Below are 17555 nucleotides of genomic sequence, written 5' to 3'. Positions count from 1 at the left end.
TGAATAATCATGACAATTCTTATACTTCCTGTATATGAAGAAGTTACTTTTTCTTGAAAGGCAGTTAGGATGTTTTGTTTTTTTATACCTGTGTCTTGTAATTAATTCCAAGAATAATGTAATGCAATGAACTGTGTACTTACTGTATATGGGAACACAGGCACTTGAAAGCCATTTGGGAAAAAGAGTCAATGTGCCACTTGCCAGTAATTTCAAGAGATCAGGAGGTCACTAGGAGGCATGGTACCAACTGGTACGAGATTCACTGCCCACCAAAAAGCACTGAGACACTAAAGACAAGACTATGAATAGCACTGTACTCGCAATCACAAGATTAATTTTAAGGGTAAGTACAAAATAATATAGTTTTATTTTGTGGTACTTCAATGCATACATTTCCATTTGTAATTATCTGAGATGCTTTGGTTCATCTAGAGTTCTTGCTTATCCTTGGAGTGTTCTGATTTTACTTTTTTCTTCAACAAATAAAATGCATTTTCTCTTGAATTTAAATCCAGAAATTGATTTCTGAGACCTGAAAAACTGCTTGGTCTTTTGGCTGTATGATTTAGGTCACTGCCTCATGGTAAAGCAAAAAAAATAAAATAATAAAGTGTCCAAATATGATCTGTGTGATCACTAGAAATCATTGGGCTGAACACAGTATTATTTTTCTAATACACTAGAATGCTTGCATGGAATTACCTCCAAAAATTAGATGTTCAGTAGTGATTATCATTCATATAAATTTTATGATCACAATACAAATTGCTTCATTGTAAAGCAAATATAATTTTTCACTTTTTTGTCCAAATAATTTTGGACGACACTGTGCTGTACATGTGCAAAGAAATGCCATATTCACTGGCATGCCTATAGCCTCAGATCTGCAGGGTTAAACCTCACAAACAGCTTTGCATCTTTTCATATGCTTATGCCAGATTTCCCCTGGTCTGTCAACTTTCCACTGTCTCAATCCTAACATTCAAGGGGCTGAAAGTGTCCTTGTTTGCTCTGAGACAGGTCTGTAGTAGGCTGCCTTCAGCTTCAGGTGTAAACCCACAGAAAGGCTGCATTCTGGCAAGGGAATTACAGTGTTATCTTCATACAGTTCCACTGCAGGCTCCAAAACACAACAGTCTGTCATAAAGGAGTGTGACTCCACAGCACCATTCCTGATTGGACTGTGTTTTTTCGGCAAACTTGGTTATATCATAGTTACATACGTCTCTGGCAGAAACTTGTCAAGGACAGGACGTACAACTGCTCTATGGCAACTCTGCCTATGCTCAGAGTCAGTAATTAACATTCCCAGAGAAATGATTGTATTTTTTGTTATTTTTGTTATTTTGTTAACAGCTACAGTGATGTAGTTCCAGCAGATTAAGTTTCATCCAAATGCTCAGAGCGCATAATGTACTTTGTTAATTAAGACGGACACTTTGGTTATTGGAAAAATGCATAACACCAAGTACATCCTGCAGTCACTTATGTCATATTTTATCTGTCTGATACTTTGCCAGTGAGTGATAAAACGAATTTCAATGATTGTACTGTTGTTTGTAGGACCAATATTAAGGAATGGTTTTATGAAGATTTTAGAAACAAAGATGGAATAAGAGCAGTTAAGGAGAATAAAGTTTTGTTGTGTAACTGTACTACAATACCGTATCAAAAAGCACGGACAAGGACAAGCAAGTTCAAAACATTTTTAATATATTTACATTTTTAAAAACTCATTCATATGTAACAAAATTGTGCCAGTGCATGTGAGTTATGATTTAACTATCTATGCCTACTATTTTATGTTTAAATCTTGGGAGTCAAATATGTTGTTACAAGAAAAGTAAATCCAATGCCTCTCATTATTAAAAGCTTTAGAATGCTATCTAATACAGTATTTACAATTATGTTAACCCAAATTAAATGGCTGTTTCATATATAGATCAATTTATATCTTATCTTAAAATAAGGGCTGCAACAGACTTTCAAATACAACCAAGCGATTTGCAAAAGGTCAATTAATGTTTTAACGGAGTGTTTTTTTTTAAATTTGTGCGGTATCTACAGTGATTAGAGAAGATGAAAAAGAGGGAATTTTTAAAAGTTTGAATTTGAATGTGAGTTCAGTACAATAGCTACATAAGTACAAAAAATAGAGTGTAAAATAATGAATAGTGGGATTTTATGTCTAGTCAGACGCTGCTTTGTTATGGTATCCTGATTACTCCAAACGTCATCCAGCATAATCTCTGACAAATACATGCTGAAGTCACTTTAGTGTTAAGCTGTGTCTGGCTTTTCCACCAACCACTTACTACTTCAAGGTTATGTGTCATAACTGCTGTACATTCATACCAAGCCCCAATGACTCCAAATTATGTGTGGTAAAATAGAGATTAGGCTAATTTGAATTCTGTAATTTTATGTTTAGTTAACTTTTGCTAGACTTGCAAAATGTTGGTTTTTAACATTAAATTAGACTTGGGTTCAAGGTGAAATACTGAAAATAAAGTTCACAACCGAGCATGGATGAGCTAAAGGAGAAATGAGGGGAAAACACAACAGTTTGAGATAATGATACAACAGCTTAAGTAGAAGGTTTCACGAGATAAATGGTATGTCTGTACTATTTAAATATTTATGTAGGAAAAAGGAAGATATAGAAGACCACCTCTTGTTCAAAACTGTGAAGTACATGAATCAGATATCTAATATGCAAGTTGTTATTGAGGAATACAGGGGCACTGCTTCAGGGAAAGTCTTCACTGATTCTCTCTGGCTCCTACCAAAGGCATTGGTCAAGAGAAAATCTGAGAATCTTGAGCTGCTGCTTCATCACACTTAGCACCTAAAAGCCAAGGTAGGGATAAAAACCATAGTTTTAAGATTATGCAGTAACTGCCATCTGCATTTTTCATGTTCAAGTGCCTCCAAAACTTTCCACACTTTGTGGCTGTTCTGTGATGCCATGAATCTTCTGTACATGTGTATGCATTATTGAGAAAGGTGCCCTGGCCTAATCTAACCCACCAGTGAGCTAAGAAGTTGTCAAGCCTGTACTTGTACAGTGCTTCAGCTGTATGAACAGCACAATTTAAGCACAAGGCAAGGTGTAGAGACACAACAACAGCAGTCTCAATGCCAGTGGTTTGTTGGAGGGGAAAGTGAATTTGTAGTAAAATGTTCATCGGAAGTGTGGTCACCATCCATTGTGATGCTTCTGATGAACTTGGTAACTGGTAAGGGCTCTTGTGCCCAACTGGAAGGATGTGCAATCCTAGTGGGGGACCCCTAAGAACAGTAACCGTGCAAATGGGTCCATACAGTATGTAACTCACCTAGGATACCAGTAATGATAAAGCCAAATTATTTTTATTAAAATATAATTTGGAGAACAGACTGGTAAATCATGAATACACTTATAATAGATTAAAATACCGAATATCTAATTTTCATTATCTTAAAATATATCAAGAGCATTTAGTACATGTTTTCTGGAAAGATAGATCTTATTATATTCTTAGTTTTGACTCCTACGTGATTATGCCTGTTTGGGCCTTTTGTCTCTCTGCTTTGTTAACATGAGAATCGATAAGTAAATCACTACAGCATGTTTTAAAAATTCAGCTGTTAAAATTGATCATGACCGAACAAATATAAATGTGTTACACTTGCAGTCAGTGAAAACACACATTTGTGGGGCTACAAGAACAAAACTTTATTGATTTTTGTTTTGGACATAGCATACAGTATGTACAGTACCAAGAAAGAACATGCAGATTTAATTAAATAGTTTATCATTTAACAAAACAGTGTTAATGCTGGGAGCTTGACAAGAGGTTTTATTTTTCCATGTAAAGCAATAAAAACAATGGAAGGACTCCAGATATTTAACATGCTTGCAACAGTGTTACTGTGGTTAATACTGTACATCTCACAGATTCAGCTTTTTTACTTTAGGGGGCACTCATCCAAAACATATCTGTGGTGATTTTCCTTCACCCTGTAAAATAAATAATAATATTTTTTTAGAAAGAAGTACTGTGATATTTGGAATACGGTCAATTTGCTTTCAAAAATGCAACACGCAGATCACTATTATCTGTTGTTAGAATTGTTTTTAAATACAGAATCTGTGTCAATAAAAGAAGCATATAATATTACAATCCATCCTCCAATTATGAAAAGTCTGTGATCCTTACTAAAAGACCAGAGAAATACGGAACCTCTTTTTAGAGAACAGGACACAAGGTGAGACATTCTTGGTCAGGAGACCATGCTCTGACAAGCCAACATACACACAGACACGCACAAAGAGACAATTTTACAGACTCCTACTAATCTATCCAGAATGTCTTAGATGCTTTGAGAAAACCATTGCACCTGGTAAAAACTAATTTAATTATGTCCTATAAAAATGCTTAATGAAATGCCTTTATTAAACATTTGGGTTTTCAGGTTCACAAAGACTATGTGTGATAAAAAAAAATAATACCTTTTAGCTACTGTCTGGTCAAAAGTCTTCCTCTATGGCTCCATGAGGCTTGCAACATTTGGCTGGTTCAATGATAAACGAACAAACAAATTAATAAATTATCCACCTTTGTTTGCTCTGTCTACTTTCATTTTATAATAACTAACAAGTTGTATGTTGTTAGAGTGTGATAAATTAATTTGTGACAGCGACCTTATCACGACTAGCATTCTTTAAACAGACATATAAATGCTAACAATGAAGATTACTTTACCGTGTATTTTATACTCGCGACCCTTAGTGTTATATATTATATATACTATGCATTTTCTGTTTATAGTATGTACTGTATACATATATTAACTGTACTGCACCTCATCTGTAACTGCATTAACATCCTGATCAGAAGGAGTGGTAGGCATGTGATAAGCTTCTGGAAAAGACACAGTGGTAGACTCCTGTGCTGCTTGAGTTTGGGTTTCCTGCAGTAAAATAATAATAATAATATAAGATAATATAATAAGAACCATTAAGGTGACAAGGTCCTCTTTTCAATGTGATAATACAGTTATAGATTGCATGTTATGGAGAGTGCACATGTCTACATTGTAATGAAAAAAATTCTGATAAGCAACATACCGATATACAGTAGGTAGACTTATTAATTTTACCTAGATTTCTGGATAAATCTTAACATTAATAAAAGCCATATCTATTACACACAACCATCTGAGCAATTAAAGGATTTTTTTCAGTCATTAATTGCTGCATACAAAATAAATTAAGGCATGGTAACTTATTACATCAAATTATAAAATATTACATTAAAATAAAAAAGTAATATACAGTTTGATGAAACTAAAACAAAAATTGAACTTACTTTTATGTCTTCTTCATGATTTAGAGGAGTTCTCTGTAAAAGTAATATTTTTCTTTAACTTAAGACACAAGGGTCTTTAATTTGTATGGCTATGCAGGTTTTTTTTTTTTTTTTTTTTGCTCACTTGCTTATTTAAAGCAGCTCTACATGAACTGGATTATTTTTTTCCCATTCAGCAGAACAGTCATTGTTTGCACGTCTTGGCCACATCCTATTTAAATAGACAAGAGGTCTTTCCATGCACTCAAACCTACAGGGATGAGTCTGGACGACCCTAAACACCTGCTCAGTCTGCAAATGTCTGAAAAAGCGAGACACCAGTTAGCTCAACATTCTACCACTGGCCTGGATAAAAAAGCAAAACGGGCATTTTATTCCACCCCAAGGTCCCTGACTTAGAGAAACGACTTGACACTGCAAGTAAGACAAGTGCTGTACTGAACGCATGCAACAAATGACTATGGTATTTTAATTTAGGATGATTAAATCAGTACTGTGCTATAGGCACCTGTAAAGGTCCAGGTGTTGGAGGGAGGATGGCGGGTTCAGAAGGTGTCCCCTCTGGCACTTGTGTTGGGAGTGACGAGCTACTTTGCTGTCGAAGGAACTGATAGTAGTTGTAGAGTGGGTAGCCCTGGAACTGAAAATCATCACTCAGTCAGGATGGACACCGAAATAATATCGTTATTATGACTGGAGGCGGACCAGTCTCATGTTTTGCTTGTCCTACGTGTTTTCCAGCTGTTGCAGGTGCAAGTGTCGCACCTTAACCTGATTAATGAGTAGCATACTGTTTTGTGCAAACAGTCTATTCTTTATTCATTTACATCATAAATAATAACAGTCATTCAATAAATTACTCCGTAAGTGTCAGTGCACTGGTAAACCGGCTCGCACAACCTGTAATGTCGGCCGTATGCGTTACAGTATTTTAACCTTTTTACTAGTATTTTGTTACAATGTACTTGGAATGGTTGGCTGGATTGTTAAAATAACAGAATTGTGAATACCATTAATTGTACATCAATGGTGTTTAGAACACATACAAAGGAAATTACAGTGAATGCTCATCGCAACTACTGTATGTACGCCAGAGGGGGCTTACATCACTGGTGTCCAACCAGTGTGGCCTGTAGGCATGTATGCAACAGCGCCCTCTTGTGTGCATGACAGTTGTTGACTGGTACATGACCCCTGTTTTAGTGTGGTCCAGATTTCAGTCTTTAAAGTGCATATTTTTGCCAATCAGCTTAGTCTATAGGAGTACTCTATAGACAACTATAACAACTATAGACAACTCTTTGTAAAGGTACTGTGATTTTTCCTTTCTATCTTTGAAATTCAGATATATTCTGTGTAAAATCTGATTGATGCCCTGGTAAAACATTATTCATTACCTGTTGTGTCTGACGTGGATACATTGAAGTGGGGTTGATTGAAACAACCTGTGTCAGAGAAGACATGGAAAACGGCATGAGAAAATCAATTATGTGAATTCTCATTACCTAGATGAATTGATATGTATTTTGTACATATACTGTATAGAACATCTATTTTCATATAAAAGTATGTAAAAGCTACAAAGTTCATTTTCACACATTACATGCATCACATGACTTACCATGTAAGACAACATACAGTACATACTGTAAATAGAGTAAGAATGTGCAATTCTGTTAACTTCTATTACATTTTATGTGGTAGTGGGACAACTCTTTCCTTTTTATAACAGTCTGGTGTTTGTGTAACTGCGTTTGGAAATACTGTAGCAATCCCGTTATACAGCTTCTGTTTTTTTTTTCTCATACAGCCCCTACTTTACATCCACACAATAAACAGTACAGTACATTGTTCAAAAAGCATTCATGGACAGCCACCAGAGTTAAAGTTAATGGACGGGGTCGAGACGCCATCACACTGAACGCAGTGAGGTCATTCACACACGAGAACAAGGAGTCACGATGGTATCGTCATTCTGAGTTTTGAAACGCGAATATCCTGCAGAAGGGAAACGATGTGACGTTTTCTTGCTCGTCCCATTAGAGCCCGGTTCTGCCCTACCTGTGGCTGTGTCTGTTGTGGTTGCTCCGGCACCAGGGGATCCAGTGGGCTCTGACCCTGCGGCATCTGGCCTTGGCCGGTGCGCGAGGGGAGGATCACCGGGGGAGGCAGCGCTCCCACGGGAAAAACATTCCTCGGGGGGAAAAACACCTGCGACTGTGCCGGCAGAAGCACTGCCGGGTGCAGCGGGGCCTGCGCAGGCAGCAGGAACTGGGGGCTCACCAGGCCTTGTCTCTGAAACACTACCTGAGGACCCACGGGGCTCTGGGCTGGCAGGGGCACCTGCTCTAGTACTTGGCCACCGCCCTGAGGCAGCTGGGGCACCAAAGACTGAACGTATGGCAGGGCCTGTGAGGAAATAAAAGCAGTCAATATATGATGTAAAATAAACAATTTTACATCTTAAGCATGGCGTATAGTCTGATATTGAAAGTGATTTGATACTGATTTATTGATTTGGCTATGACTATTTTTTTTATTATTTAATTTCTGAAATGTCTAACAGTCCCTGCGCCCCTAACTATTGGTTCAAACCAAATATCTCTTCATAGTAAAAAAAGAAAGCATTAAGAGGACGTTACCAGCGATTGTCCTAAACCAGTGTAGTCAAGTCCAGTAGTGTAGCCAAGACCATTCATCCGCAAGATCTGGATGAAGAAATACACAACGTAAAACAAAATCAGCGAGGAGACTCTTGAACGCGCAATTTCAATATATCAAATGTAGGAAATACATTTAAAGGCATTTACCTCCAGGCTGTTACTTGCAGACAGTCCAATGTTTGCTTGATACAGCTACAGTTTAAATAATGGAAACAATTAAAATAAAAGGTTTGCATTCGGAAAAAAAAAGCTTGGAATTGTATTTTTACTTACAGTATTTAAGGCTATTTATAAGGAAAATTCGTCAAACGATATTTGCATATTTAATATCCGTGGTTATTCCTATTTATTCGTGACAAAGTAGAGTTGTTGGTATGAAAATCGACTTAGATAAGATGTTTACTTACAGGAAAGGCAATATTTGTGCCTATGAAACAGACTAGCAGTACGACAGTCTTCATCATTCCGGGTGATTTCTACAGTAACAGTGAAAGAAAAAGAATTTAAACTATAAAGCTGAAAAAAAAGATTTTGAAAAACAAATCTACATACCACCAGAGTTTTCTTAGTTTTTTCCACTAGATGGCGATATAGCTTAAATAATGGAAGGCATACTAGTTCGCAAGACGTTTTAGTACAGGGCTAAGCTTGAATTCAGCAGGTTGACAAATTGACAGGTTTGTAGTAATTAACGTAGATTGGACCTCTTAACCTTATTGAAGTAGTTTTATCTAAATTAACAGTAGTCTGAAACAGTTAAGAACTCACTGTATATCTAAATTAAACAATCATTTGTTATGATCTAATGTATAATGAAAATCAAAAAAATAAAAATAAAAAAACTAATGATTGCATATACAGCACTTACAGTATTTTATTTTCTGTTTTATTTGTTTTATACATTATATATGATAAAGTATGCTTTGATGGCTGGTTGTTCATGCAAATGGAAGAAGAAACAACTTACTGAGAACCCTCACTAATTGTTGTTGCCTGGACTCCAAACTCACCTCAGAACCTCTTCAGAAATTCCCTTGCAACTCACAAATGCTCTCTTTGTCCTGCAGCTTTTTAAACTTTCTCTCTTGTTTGATTCAGCCAATCAGTAGTAAAGAATCTGTGAGTATTCATTATTTGAGACAGAGATCCCACATTACTGCATTGTCTGCTGGTAATGTCAACATCTTTGCAGAAATGAAATAATTATATCCATTACCTCACCTACAGTACCTGCTGGATGGAAACAACATCCGTCACCAAGTATTAACCTCCCAGCTTAATCAGCTTACATTATTCTAATACTTATTATTAAGTGGAAATAAAAATCTATACCCCTGTGGGCTGATACAGTATCTTAGGACATTCTGCACTTTGTTTCATAACAAAGGGGAGTCACTTTTCATAACCTCTCAGAAGAAATTGTATACATTCATCCATTTGAGAAAGCCCATTGTTCCTAGCAAGGGAAAACCTGGAATCTACCCCAGAAACACAGAATTCAGGACAAAACCAAACATGGCACAGGACGCCAGACCATTGCAGTGCACAATTCAGCGACACCTACTGTATGAGCCTGGCCAGCATGAGCATGAGAGGAAACTGGAGCATTGGGAGAAGGCACACACAAACATGGGGCAAACATCCAGAAGCACAGCTTTTCAAACCAGAATCAAACTCCAGACAAAGTGGTGCAAGGCAGAGTCTGCAAAGCAAATTCTTGCAAATCCCCAGTCTGTTTGTAACACAATATTTGAAGGTTTTCTGCATTAAATATTTTTTTTTTTGTCCACCATAATAACAAGTAGTTGTGATGACAAAAAAGGGCCAACATGCTGCCATTAAAATATTTTGACTTTATCCACTAAGAAACTTAACGCATCCATTGACAGAAAAGTTTTAATATTCGAGAAGCTGATTATACATACCGTAGCTCTTAAATAATGTTGTGCGTGAAGCCATTATTATTTCAGGGTAGCGGCAATAATTCAATTACAAAAACAAATGAATTCCAGCAGTATACTCTAATTGATTCAATTACTGATTTTATGTTTAGTATTTAACTGTCATTCGATTTTATTTAAAAGGCAGCAAACATCAATTAATTTAATTTTAAATGACATTTCATCGCGACCTTTGAAGGGCTATTGGTCATGAAAATGGAAATTGAAAATTGGGACATTGGAATGAAAATTAGATGACTGCTGTCTGTGAGTTATTTGTTTGTTTTTATCTTTTCATCTTAAATATATTTTGAATGATGTATTGCATGAACACAAACTTTCTACTAAACATTAACGGAATGATGAGTCATTCTTACTAAATGGAGCAAGAAGTTACGTAAGCCATGATGACAAGAATCAGACACTTCTGAAGCCACTTCACCAGCAGATGTCTTTGTGGTCTCATTTTATCTTCATTTAGGTAAACCATCTACATCTTGTCGTGCCTTTGCATAATTACAACTTAGTTGCAGTGAGTAATATCTCCTGTTTTCATAGGTGAGACATATTTTCAGCAGGGGAAAAATGTACTGAGTCCGCAGATTTTTGGCAGAGTCATTACAGAATAGCTGTAAGAAAGTCAGTAATTCCTTCACCCATTTAGGACACCCCATTTATACAGTACAGTTGGTGCTGAAAAAAACTGTAAGGCTGGGTACTTCAGAATGACCTGTTTAAGTAATAAATGGTCTTTTTGTTTGGGAAAAATCCTACTTGTTTTATGTTTGGTCTTCCTCTGTTTGATCAACACATCTGTAAGGATGGGGTTTCTAAAAATGCAGTTGAACAGTGGCACTAATGAAACAGATTTTATAAATGATTTTATCCAGATCATATATCGAGAATAATTGAAACACGCAATGCCCTATCAACCTGTGTGACATTTCCACTTATAATTTTCAAAACTAATCTTGCTAAAAGCACAGCTGGCACACAGAGAGGTTGTGCCGTCTGGCCTTCAGATGGTAGACATCTACTGGCTCACTCAGGAAGCACTAAGACACCTGACAAATTGTCTTCATGCAAGTGGTCAGGAGACGGAGAGCAGCAATTCATTCCCCCCCCCCCCAGAGGTTTCTGGGAAATGTAGTCGTGGTGGGGCTGTGCTCTCACAGGGACCACATATGGACAGAAATCTATAACCTGATGCCATCAGTACAATACATACACCACTCACTCTTCAAGAGGCCACATGTTACATCTTTCTTACATTTATATTGTACATGTGGCTTTATTATGTTGTCAAAGAGTGCAGTTTGAGGATCGCAGTCATTATGTATGTACTTGTTGTAGTTAAGAAAAAAAATGTTAAATAAAGTTTAATTTTAAAATATTTAGTTTGTGTTTTGAAAAAGATTTATAGGACCTTCTATATGTCTATACATGAGTAGGATACGTCAAGCTGTGCAGAAGAAAGAAAGTGAAGGCCTCAGGGATTTACGATACTTTTTTGAAACACGTGATGTTTTTATGTCATATCAACCTCTGGTGATTATGGAGACTTAATTATGATATGTTGTAGCTGTGACGTTTTCATCACCTGCCTGTATTTCTCTTTTCACTGTTAGTCACTGTAACACCTGGGCACGCATTTCTCTAAGAAAGGTCAATTGTTCAATAAAAAGGAAATCTAGCGTCTCATTACAAGACCAGTAAAACGTGCCTCGTGTATGTAAAGCACAAAAATGTTGTTATTATTATTCTTCATAATTTTGTGTAATATTGAACATCTTTTTTTGCCATCATAGGGTTTATACAGTAACTGGATTTGTTTCTGGTCAAAATAAGATATTGCTGCAGGAATCTGAGGAATCTCTCCTAGAAACTGAACGTTAAAGATTACATTCATAGAAGCTAAAATTAAACAGGTTTTTTTTTTCTGACATGTAGCAAAATATACCTCAAATCTGATTAATGAAAAGATCATTTGTAATGTTATACCCTTAATATTGGCCCTGTTTTCTTACTCCAGATATATTACAGCAGCAGATGATAAGTACTCAAGCAAAGTTTATTTAGTACTTTGTAAGACAGCACAAGCACTTCAAACAATAGAACAAAAAAGAGCTTTGGTATTTTTTATGCAGTCGTTTTTGGAAACTGTTGATTACTAATTAATTTAATTTTACTGCTTGGAGCATACAGTACATTTTCCCAATATCTACTGTCTTGAGTAGATGTGTTTTAGGATTAGCTATTAGGGAAAGAATAAAGAAATATTAGTTTGTAAAATTGAATCACCTGAATCTAATTTGTGAATTATTAGTAAATACTAGTCAGGCAATTGCCTGATCTCCTGTCCAAGGTGTCTGACAGGTCAAATACCTTTTTTTTTAAATGAATCGTTGAAATGATTGAATATTAAATACCAGACAGAACACACTAAAACAGAAATATGTGACAGATTTATCAAAATATGCTGTATACAGTACACTATATAGGCTAAAGAGACTAATCTAATGTACATCTATGTCTATGGCATCATTCATCTACAGTTTGCAGGGTTTCAGCAAGTTCAGCAGTCTTCGACAACGGCCGCTGTTGGCTTTCACTCGACTCAAATCTAGAAACAAAGCATCATGGAAGAACATCAGAACATCATGTGAAATAGGACAGAGCACGATTAATTCACAGAAAGTACTGAAGGGGAGTGAAGTGCGATATCCCTCTTTAATTGACTTTTTTATATGGTAGCTTAGCAAATTTAAAAAAGAGAGACAAATTAATTGATTTCGTGCACTCAGTTCCAAAAATGCAGGGTTGGAAAATGTGATCTCTGTGTTATTCCTATAATTACAATTAAATTAAGGTGTTCTAGAAGACTTTTAAATGGCAACTCATTCTGCTGGTCTCCAGATGTCATAGACAATTTTTTGCACATTATGTTTCTCTATATATGTTAGATTTTTGAAGATGAACAGTAATTTAGAGTTACAGCATTATTAAGGCAGACTGAAAATGAATTTATCAGGTTAGTGAATCCCAATAATACTATCAATTTTACTTAAGGAAAAGTACAGGATGAAATTAAACAATTTAACAATTTGCTGTGCTACTTGATTAAGCTACTAAGAATGTGTTTTGACCAATGAAATACAGCAGTGCTTATGTGAACAACTATGATGACACACATAATTATCTGTTTTTTTTGTCAATAAGATTTAGAAGACTGTAGCAGAGTAAAGAGGGTTGTTTGCAAAGCAAAAAAATGTCTAAAAACATACCTGCGTTTCTGCAGCTGACTGTTCTGCATCGGCCTTTTCATCAATAGAGCGCTGGAAAGAACAAAATATTACTTTACTGTACATCTTGATTACCTTTTTGTGAAATTTTCAAAGAGTTGGATGTTGGCCATGAATTGCCTTTTTCTTAATATTTAAAGATATCAGATAAGGCATTTTTGTAAGCAGGATAAAAATACATGAAAATGTAATTAAATCTAATATATTGAGCAATTTCCTTTAACCTTTGCTTGTGATATGTATTGTTTATAAAACTCAGTAAGGTATATTCATACCTGGGCTCATTGCAAACCTCCAGCTGCTTGCTGCTGTGGAACATTTCCAGGAGGGACTGGTCCTCCCTGATGAAAATTGCAAGTAGGATATTATTGAAATGTCTGCAGAGTGTGACATCCAGTTTTTGGGTTTGAAAATACTACACTTGTGTGGTATAGCAGTCCTGTTTTCCTCCTGAAATCCCACTAGTTGGCACTGGTGTTGATAGAAGACAGTAAAAGGTGTAGCTCTGTCTTCTTACCTGTTATGATTATTACTTGCTTCATACATACTTTATATACTTATCTTTAAATTTGGGTATCGGCAACTGCGTTTCTCATTTTGTACTTGTCTCTTGCACATCCCAAAAAACAATAACTCAATTGATTTAATCTTTACCACTCCCAAAGCAACATAAGAGGGCCAAGAATCACCTGGAATGTTTTTGTGATTCTACCAAAAATCTGCTCTGAAGTTACAGTAGTTTTGATTGGATGAGTAACAACACTCTTGACATCACTGTTTGCTGAAAGGCCTCTGGCAGGTCACAGGGGTTACAGCAAGCTTCATGCACAGACCTGTGAGCGTTAAGCTAGTTGGAGAATCTCAGCCTTCTAATGACTTAGCCCAGACTCCCAGGTGGAGATGTCTGGACTATAGGACTCAAGCTGTGCTCCAATCATGCTCCTCTACTTCTAAAGATATGCTACAGCCCTCGAATTAAGCATTTTACCTTAATTCTTTTAGTTTGTATTTATTAATACACATTATTTCTTTCATTGTAATAGGGATAATACATTTTTATATGTTACATACAGTTCATATACTGTATGTGCACTTCTACAAAACAGTTGCAATAGTTAATGTAATAATAGTAAGGATCTAGGTTTGTTTATTGACTCAAAAGACATCAAACTAGTTTCTCTTCAAACCAAATCAGCACAGCAACTGCACTATGACTTCAAGAGCAAGTTCTTCACTCCCAGAAAGCATTACAATACCGTATTACCATTTCACAGTTACTGTAAATAACATACAAAGTTTGCTTCATTGTTTTATAAGTGTCATCCATATGTTTGGTGTCATTAAAAAGGAAATTACATACTGTGATCTGTTTTGCAAAGCACTTCATACTGTACATCAAGGACATTGTGATTTAAAGCAGAGAAGAGCTATCGGACCTGTGTATTCCTGATAGTACTTGAATTATTGCCCCTTTCTCTCCGTGATAATTTCTTCAGTTTTATTGGTTCCTGAACACTTCTGTGAATCCCAAGCTATCTCAGCTAACACAACCGTCGGGGTGAAGCTTTTATAATGTATTAAACACTGGAGTCACCATACCAGGATTAGCTGTTGCAGAGGGTTCATTCCATTCTGGGCTGTTTGAGGAAGTGCAACATAGTACATCAGGCCCTGTCAAGGGAACAAAAAATGGGATGCTGTGTGAAAGCTTGCATTGTTCTTCTAAGATCATTTTCATTACAAAATCTGAAAATGTGAACGGATATAAAAACACAAAATATTATTAAAAGTATAAGGAGTCACTATTTGCACAGTTCCTTCCTCAACACATTTGCTGGGATGGCAAGTGAAAGAACCTTAATGCAAACCTTAATTTAATTTCTTTAAACAAAATAAAAGTATATATTCCACAATACATCAAACTTACAATGAGCACACACTCTAACATACAGTAATGCAGAAGCGCTACTGGGTAATAAAGTGTCCTTGAAAAGGTGATTGTCTTTATTCAATCCGTTTACTGTTAATCCCTCCAAGCCCTGCTACCTGGTGTTGTCCCTGTCCTGGCTTTGAAACTGCAGTTCTTCATCACATCATAGTATGGATTAAAATACATTGTATTTAAGTACAACTTAATAACACATTCCGAGACTCCAGTTCAGTAGGCCTTACCCCATTGGGAGGTGGAGGTAACTGTCCCTGAATCTGAGGAATGCCAGGCTGCATTGCCAGACCAGGGGAGAAGGGCAGGCCAAACGGATTCACAGGGAGTCCTGGTTGTTGCATCAAAAATGATGGAACACCAGGAACCACCTAGATAAGAAACGTACATTAGAAAATCACCTGTACACCTGTACAGCCTCCTGTCGTTCCCTAAAACGTATCGATAGAGTGGATATCTTACGAAGAACGCCCTTCACGTTTGTGGTGGGTATTAACAGCACACAGTTGCCATGGCTTCAGGGAATGGATATTAACTAGCTTTTGCACTTTATAAGGCTGAGGCGTCAGAACCATCTGAACAGACTTCTATTACTGTCTATTCTCTACAGAAAGTCAACGTTAGCAGCCACCAACAACTGTTCTGCACTTATTAAGTCACACTGCTGTGACATATCTAAATTTCGACAGTGCAAGAGACGTACTGTCTATATGTATGTATTTTAAAAGGAACACCTTTCTGCTTTTTAGTGTGTGAGATGGATTTCTATCTTTTTTTACATGCTGAAGAAGAACATTTGAGTGAAACATCCCAAAATATATTTTTTCCTCATTTATACCTTGAGTAATCTGAAAATGTATTTTTTTCCTTCAGGCTTTTATTTGTACACTGCAATAAACCTACTCTAAAAACCTACTCCTGTCTGAATATCTGATTGTCATCAGAATATGTATCATCGCATAATAGCATTAATTCAAATATATTGATTTAGGTATAACTTATCACCAACCAGGAGACATAAAGTCACAGGGAGCAAAATGCTTACCTGAGCAATCTGTGGTTGTAGAGTTAATCCACCACCATTCAGTAAAGCTGGAGTCAGACCATTTACAACCAGCCCTGGATTAAGTCCATTTACCAGCCCTCCATTAAGGCCAACAAGCAGTTTCACCTTTTTATACAAAAAAGATCATTAGCAGCCCATTTCAAATCCTCCCCTTTTTAAAGTAAATATCCAGTTAGAACAATGCTTTTAATAAATGTTAATTAACAGGGAAAAAAACAAACAAATGGTAACACAGTTGTGATTATTAGGAAATGTCTGTCTGTCAGGTGACTTGATATTCCCTGCCATGACAAATCATGGAAGAAAAAAAACTTATATTGGAAAAGCTAGTACAGTATGTCAAGTAAAAACACCCTTACCTTTGATTCAGTTCCAACCTGTATGATGAAAAGGATAGACTTGTAATTAGCTTGAAACAGAAGAGGGACAAGACAATGTAGGGTGACACAAAAAGACTATCAAATAGTTTTTCTGTAAGTGAGAGATGTTACTGAAATAACATACTCACCGGAAAGAGGGCTAAGAAGCAGAGCATTACTGAAAACAGTACAAGCTTCATTCTTTCAGCCTGAGTCCTGGCTGAGAAAGAAAAAAAGATTGCAGTTAAATAGCATGTTAATCTGTCTGTTTATACTGTTTTCCCAAAATGTTAAGGTTTAATCTAAAAATGTGTTACTTTGCTTAAGTTAATCAATAAAGACTAAAAGCCTGAAAGTTTGCAATATGTATGCATTTTAAAGTATTATATAGATCAGAGCAAACATTATGATAATATAATGTACAGTATATTTGTTTCATCTGTACATTAAACCTACTCAGAAGTTATTAAAAAAGAACTATAAAAACAATATTTAACAAAACCTACCTTTTTGTGTGGATGTGTTTCTTTGATACAGTCAGGAATGCTGACGGGTTTCTGTCCTGTAAATTTGTTGTGAACCTCACCTTTTTAAAGAATTGTCATTAGCTTTCTATTGATTTTTACCCAATCAGAGTTAAGGATTCTAACATGATTCATAAGATTTGTCACATAATAATTATCACAACCACATCCTTTTAAAAATTTGAGAAAATATTGAAAATATCATTACAGAAATGTGTAATAGTGATTAAGGATTATAAAAATTGATGTTTCGTGTGACATCAGTCCTTGCTTTAAGTCCATTTTAAGCCATGATAATGCTATTTTTCAGGTTCATATATCTGTGTTTGGCAATTTTGGAAGGATGCAAGTTGGGTACTCACATTTCCCATTGTCATGTGTTGGTAAATACTTCAGTACATA

At 36.1% G+C, this 17555-nt stretch overlaps 2 protein-coding genes across 5 annotated transcripts; both read right to left on the bottom strand.

The window, feature by feature from the left end:
• Nucleotides 1-3696: 3696 nt before the first annotated feature.
• Nucleotides 3697-9122, bottom strand: LOC148677588 (uncharacterized). Of its 4 annotated transcripts, none has more exons than XM_088648893.1 (11): nucleotides 9031-9122; nucleotides 8428-8496; nucleotides 8168-8212; nucleotides 8000-8065; nucleotides 7419-7766; nucleotides 6755-6802; nucleotides 5866-5997; nucleotides 5358-5390; nucleotides 4852-4959; nucleotides 4499-4560; nucleotides 3697-4006 (listed from the first exon to the last, which is right to left on the bottom strand). In XM_088648893.1, exons 2-10 carry the CDS (start codon nucleotides 8482-8484, stop codon nucleotides 4531-4533), a joined length of 867 nt encoding a protein of 288 aa, XP_088505019.1. In that variant the 5' UTR covers nucleotides 8485-8496; nucleotides 9031-9122; the 3' UTR covers nucleotides 3697-4006; nucleotides 4499-4530. The 4 variants fall into 4 exon arrangements, with proteins under 4 accessions (XP_088505019.1, XP_088504930.1, XP_088505181.1 ...); XM_088648804.1 differs by having other exon boundaries at nucleotides 8988-9074; XM_088649055.1 differs by lacking the exon at nucleotides 4852-4959 and having other exon boundaries at nucleotides 8988-9074.
• A 2891-nt stretch (nucleotides 9123-12013) lies between these two features.
• Nucleotides 12014-17198, bottom strand: LOC148677587 (uncharacterized). The gene is made up of 9 exons (XM_088597254.1): nucleotides 17136-17198; nucleotides 16779-16845; nucleotides 16630-16647; nucleotides 16250-16375; nucleotides 15435-15575; nucleotides 14862-14933; nucleotides 13538-13603; nucleotides 13245-13295; nucleotides 12014-12583 (listed from the first exon to the last, which is right to left on the bottom strand). Exons 2-7 carry the CDS (start codon nucleotides 16827-16829, stop codon nucleotides 13544-13546), a joined length of 468 nt encoding a protein of 155 aa, XP_088453380.1. The 5' UTR covers nucleotides 16830-16845; nucleotides 17136-17198; the 3' UTR covers nucleotides 12014-12583; nucleotides 13245-13295; nucleotides 13538-13543.
• Between the last annotated feature and the right edge of the window lie 357 nt (nucleotides 17199-17555).

Source organism: Lepisosteus platostomus, chromosome 1 (assembly GCF_059453375.1).
Source record: "Lepisosteus platostomus isolate fLepPlt1 chromosome 1, fLepPlt1.hap1, whole genome shotgun sequence".
Lineage (NCBI taxonomy): Eukaryota > Metazoa > Chordata > Actinopteri > Semionotiformes > Lepisosteidae > Lepisosteus > Lepisosteus platostomus.
This window is presented reverse-complemented; position numbering and strand designations above follow the sequence as displayed.

Excerpts from the sequence above, each read along its gene's own strand:
- LOC148677588 (XM_088648893.1), bottom strand. The coding sequence starts at position 8,484 with ATGATGAAGACTGTCGTACTGCTAGTCTGTTTCATAGGCACAAATATT. Across the intron at positions 8,066-8,167 it reads CTGCAAGTAACAGCCTGGAG|ATCTTGCGGATGAATGGTCT; the intron begins GTAAATGCCTTT and ends TTCTTCATCCAG. Across the intron at positions 7,767-7,999 it reads CTGGTTTAGGACAATCGCTG|GCCCTGCCATACGTTCAGTC; the intron begins GTAACGTCCTCT and ends ATTTCCTCACAG.
- LOC148677587 (XM_088597254.1), bottom strand. The coding sequence starts at position 16,829 with ATGAAGCTTGTACTGTTTTCAGTAATGCTCTGCTTCTTAGCCCTCTTT. Across the intron at positions 15,576-16,249 it reads TACAACCACAGATTGCTCAG|GTGGTTCCTGGTGTTCCATC; the intron begins GTAAGCATTTTG and ends TTTCTTATCTAG. Across the intron at positions 14,934-15,434 it reads TACCTCCACCTCCCAATGGG|GGCCTGATGTACTATGTTGC; the intron begins GTAAGGCCTACT and ends TTCCCTTGACAG.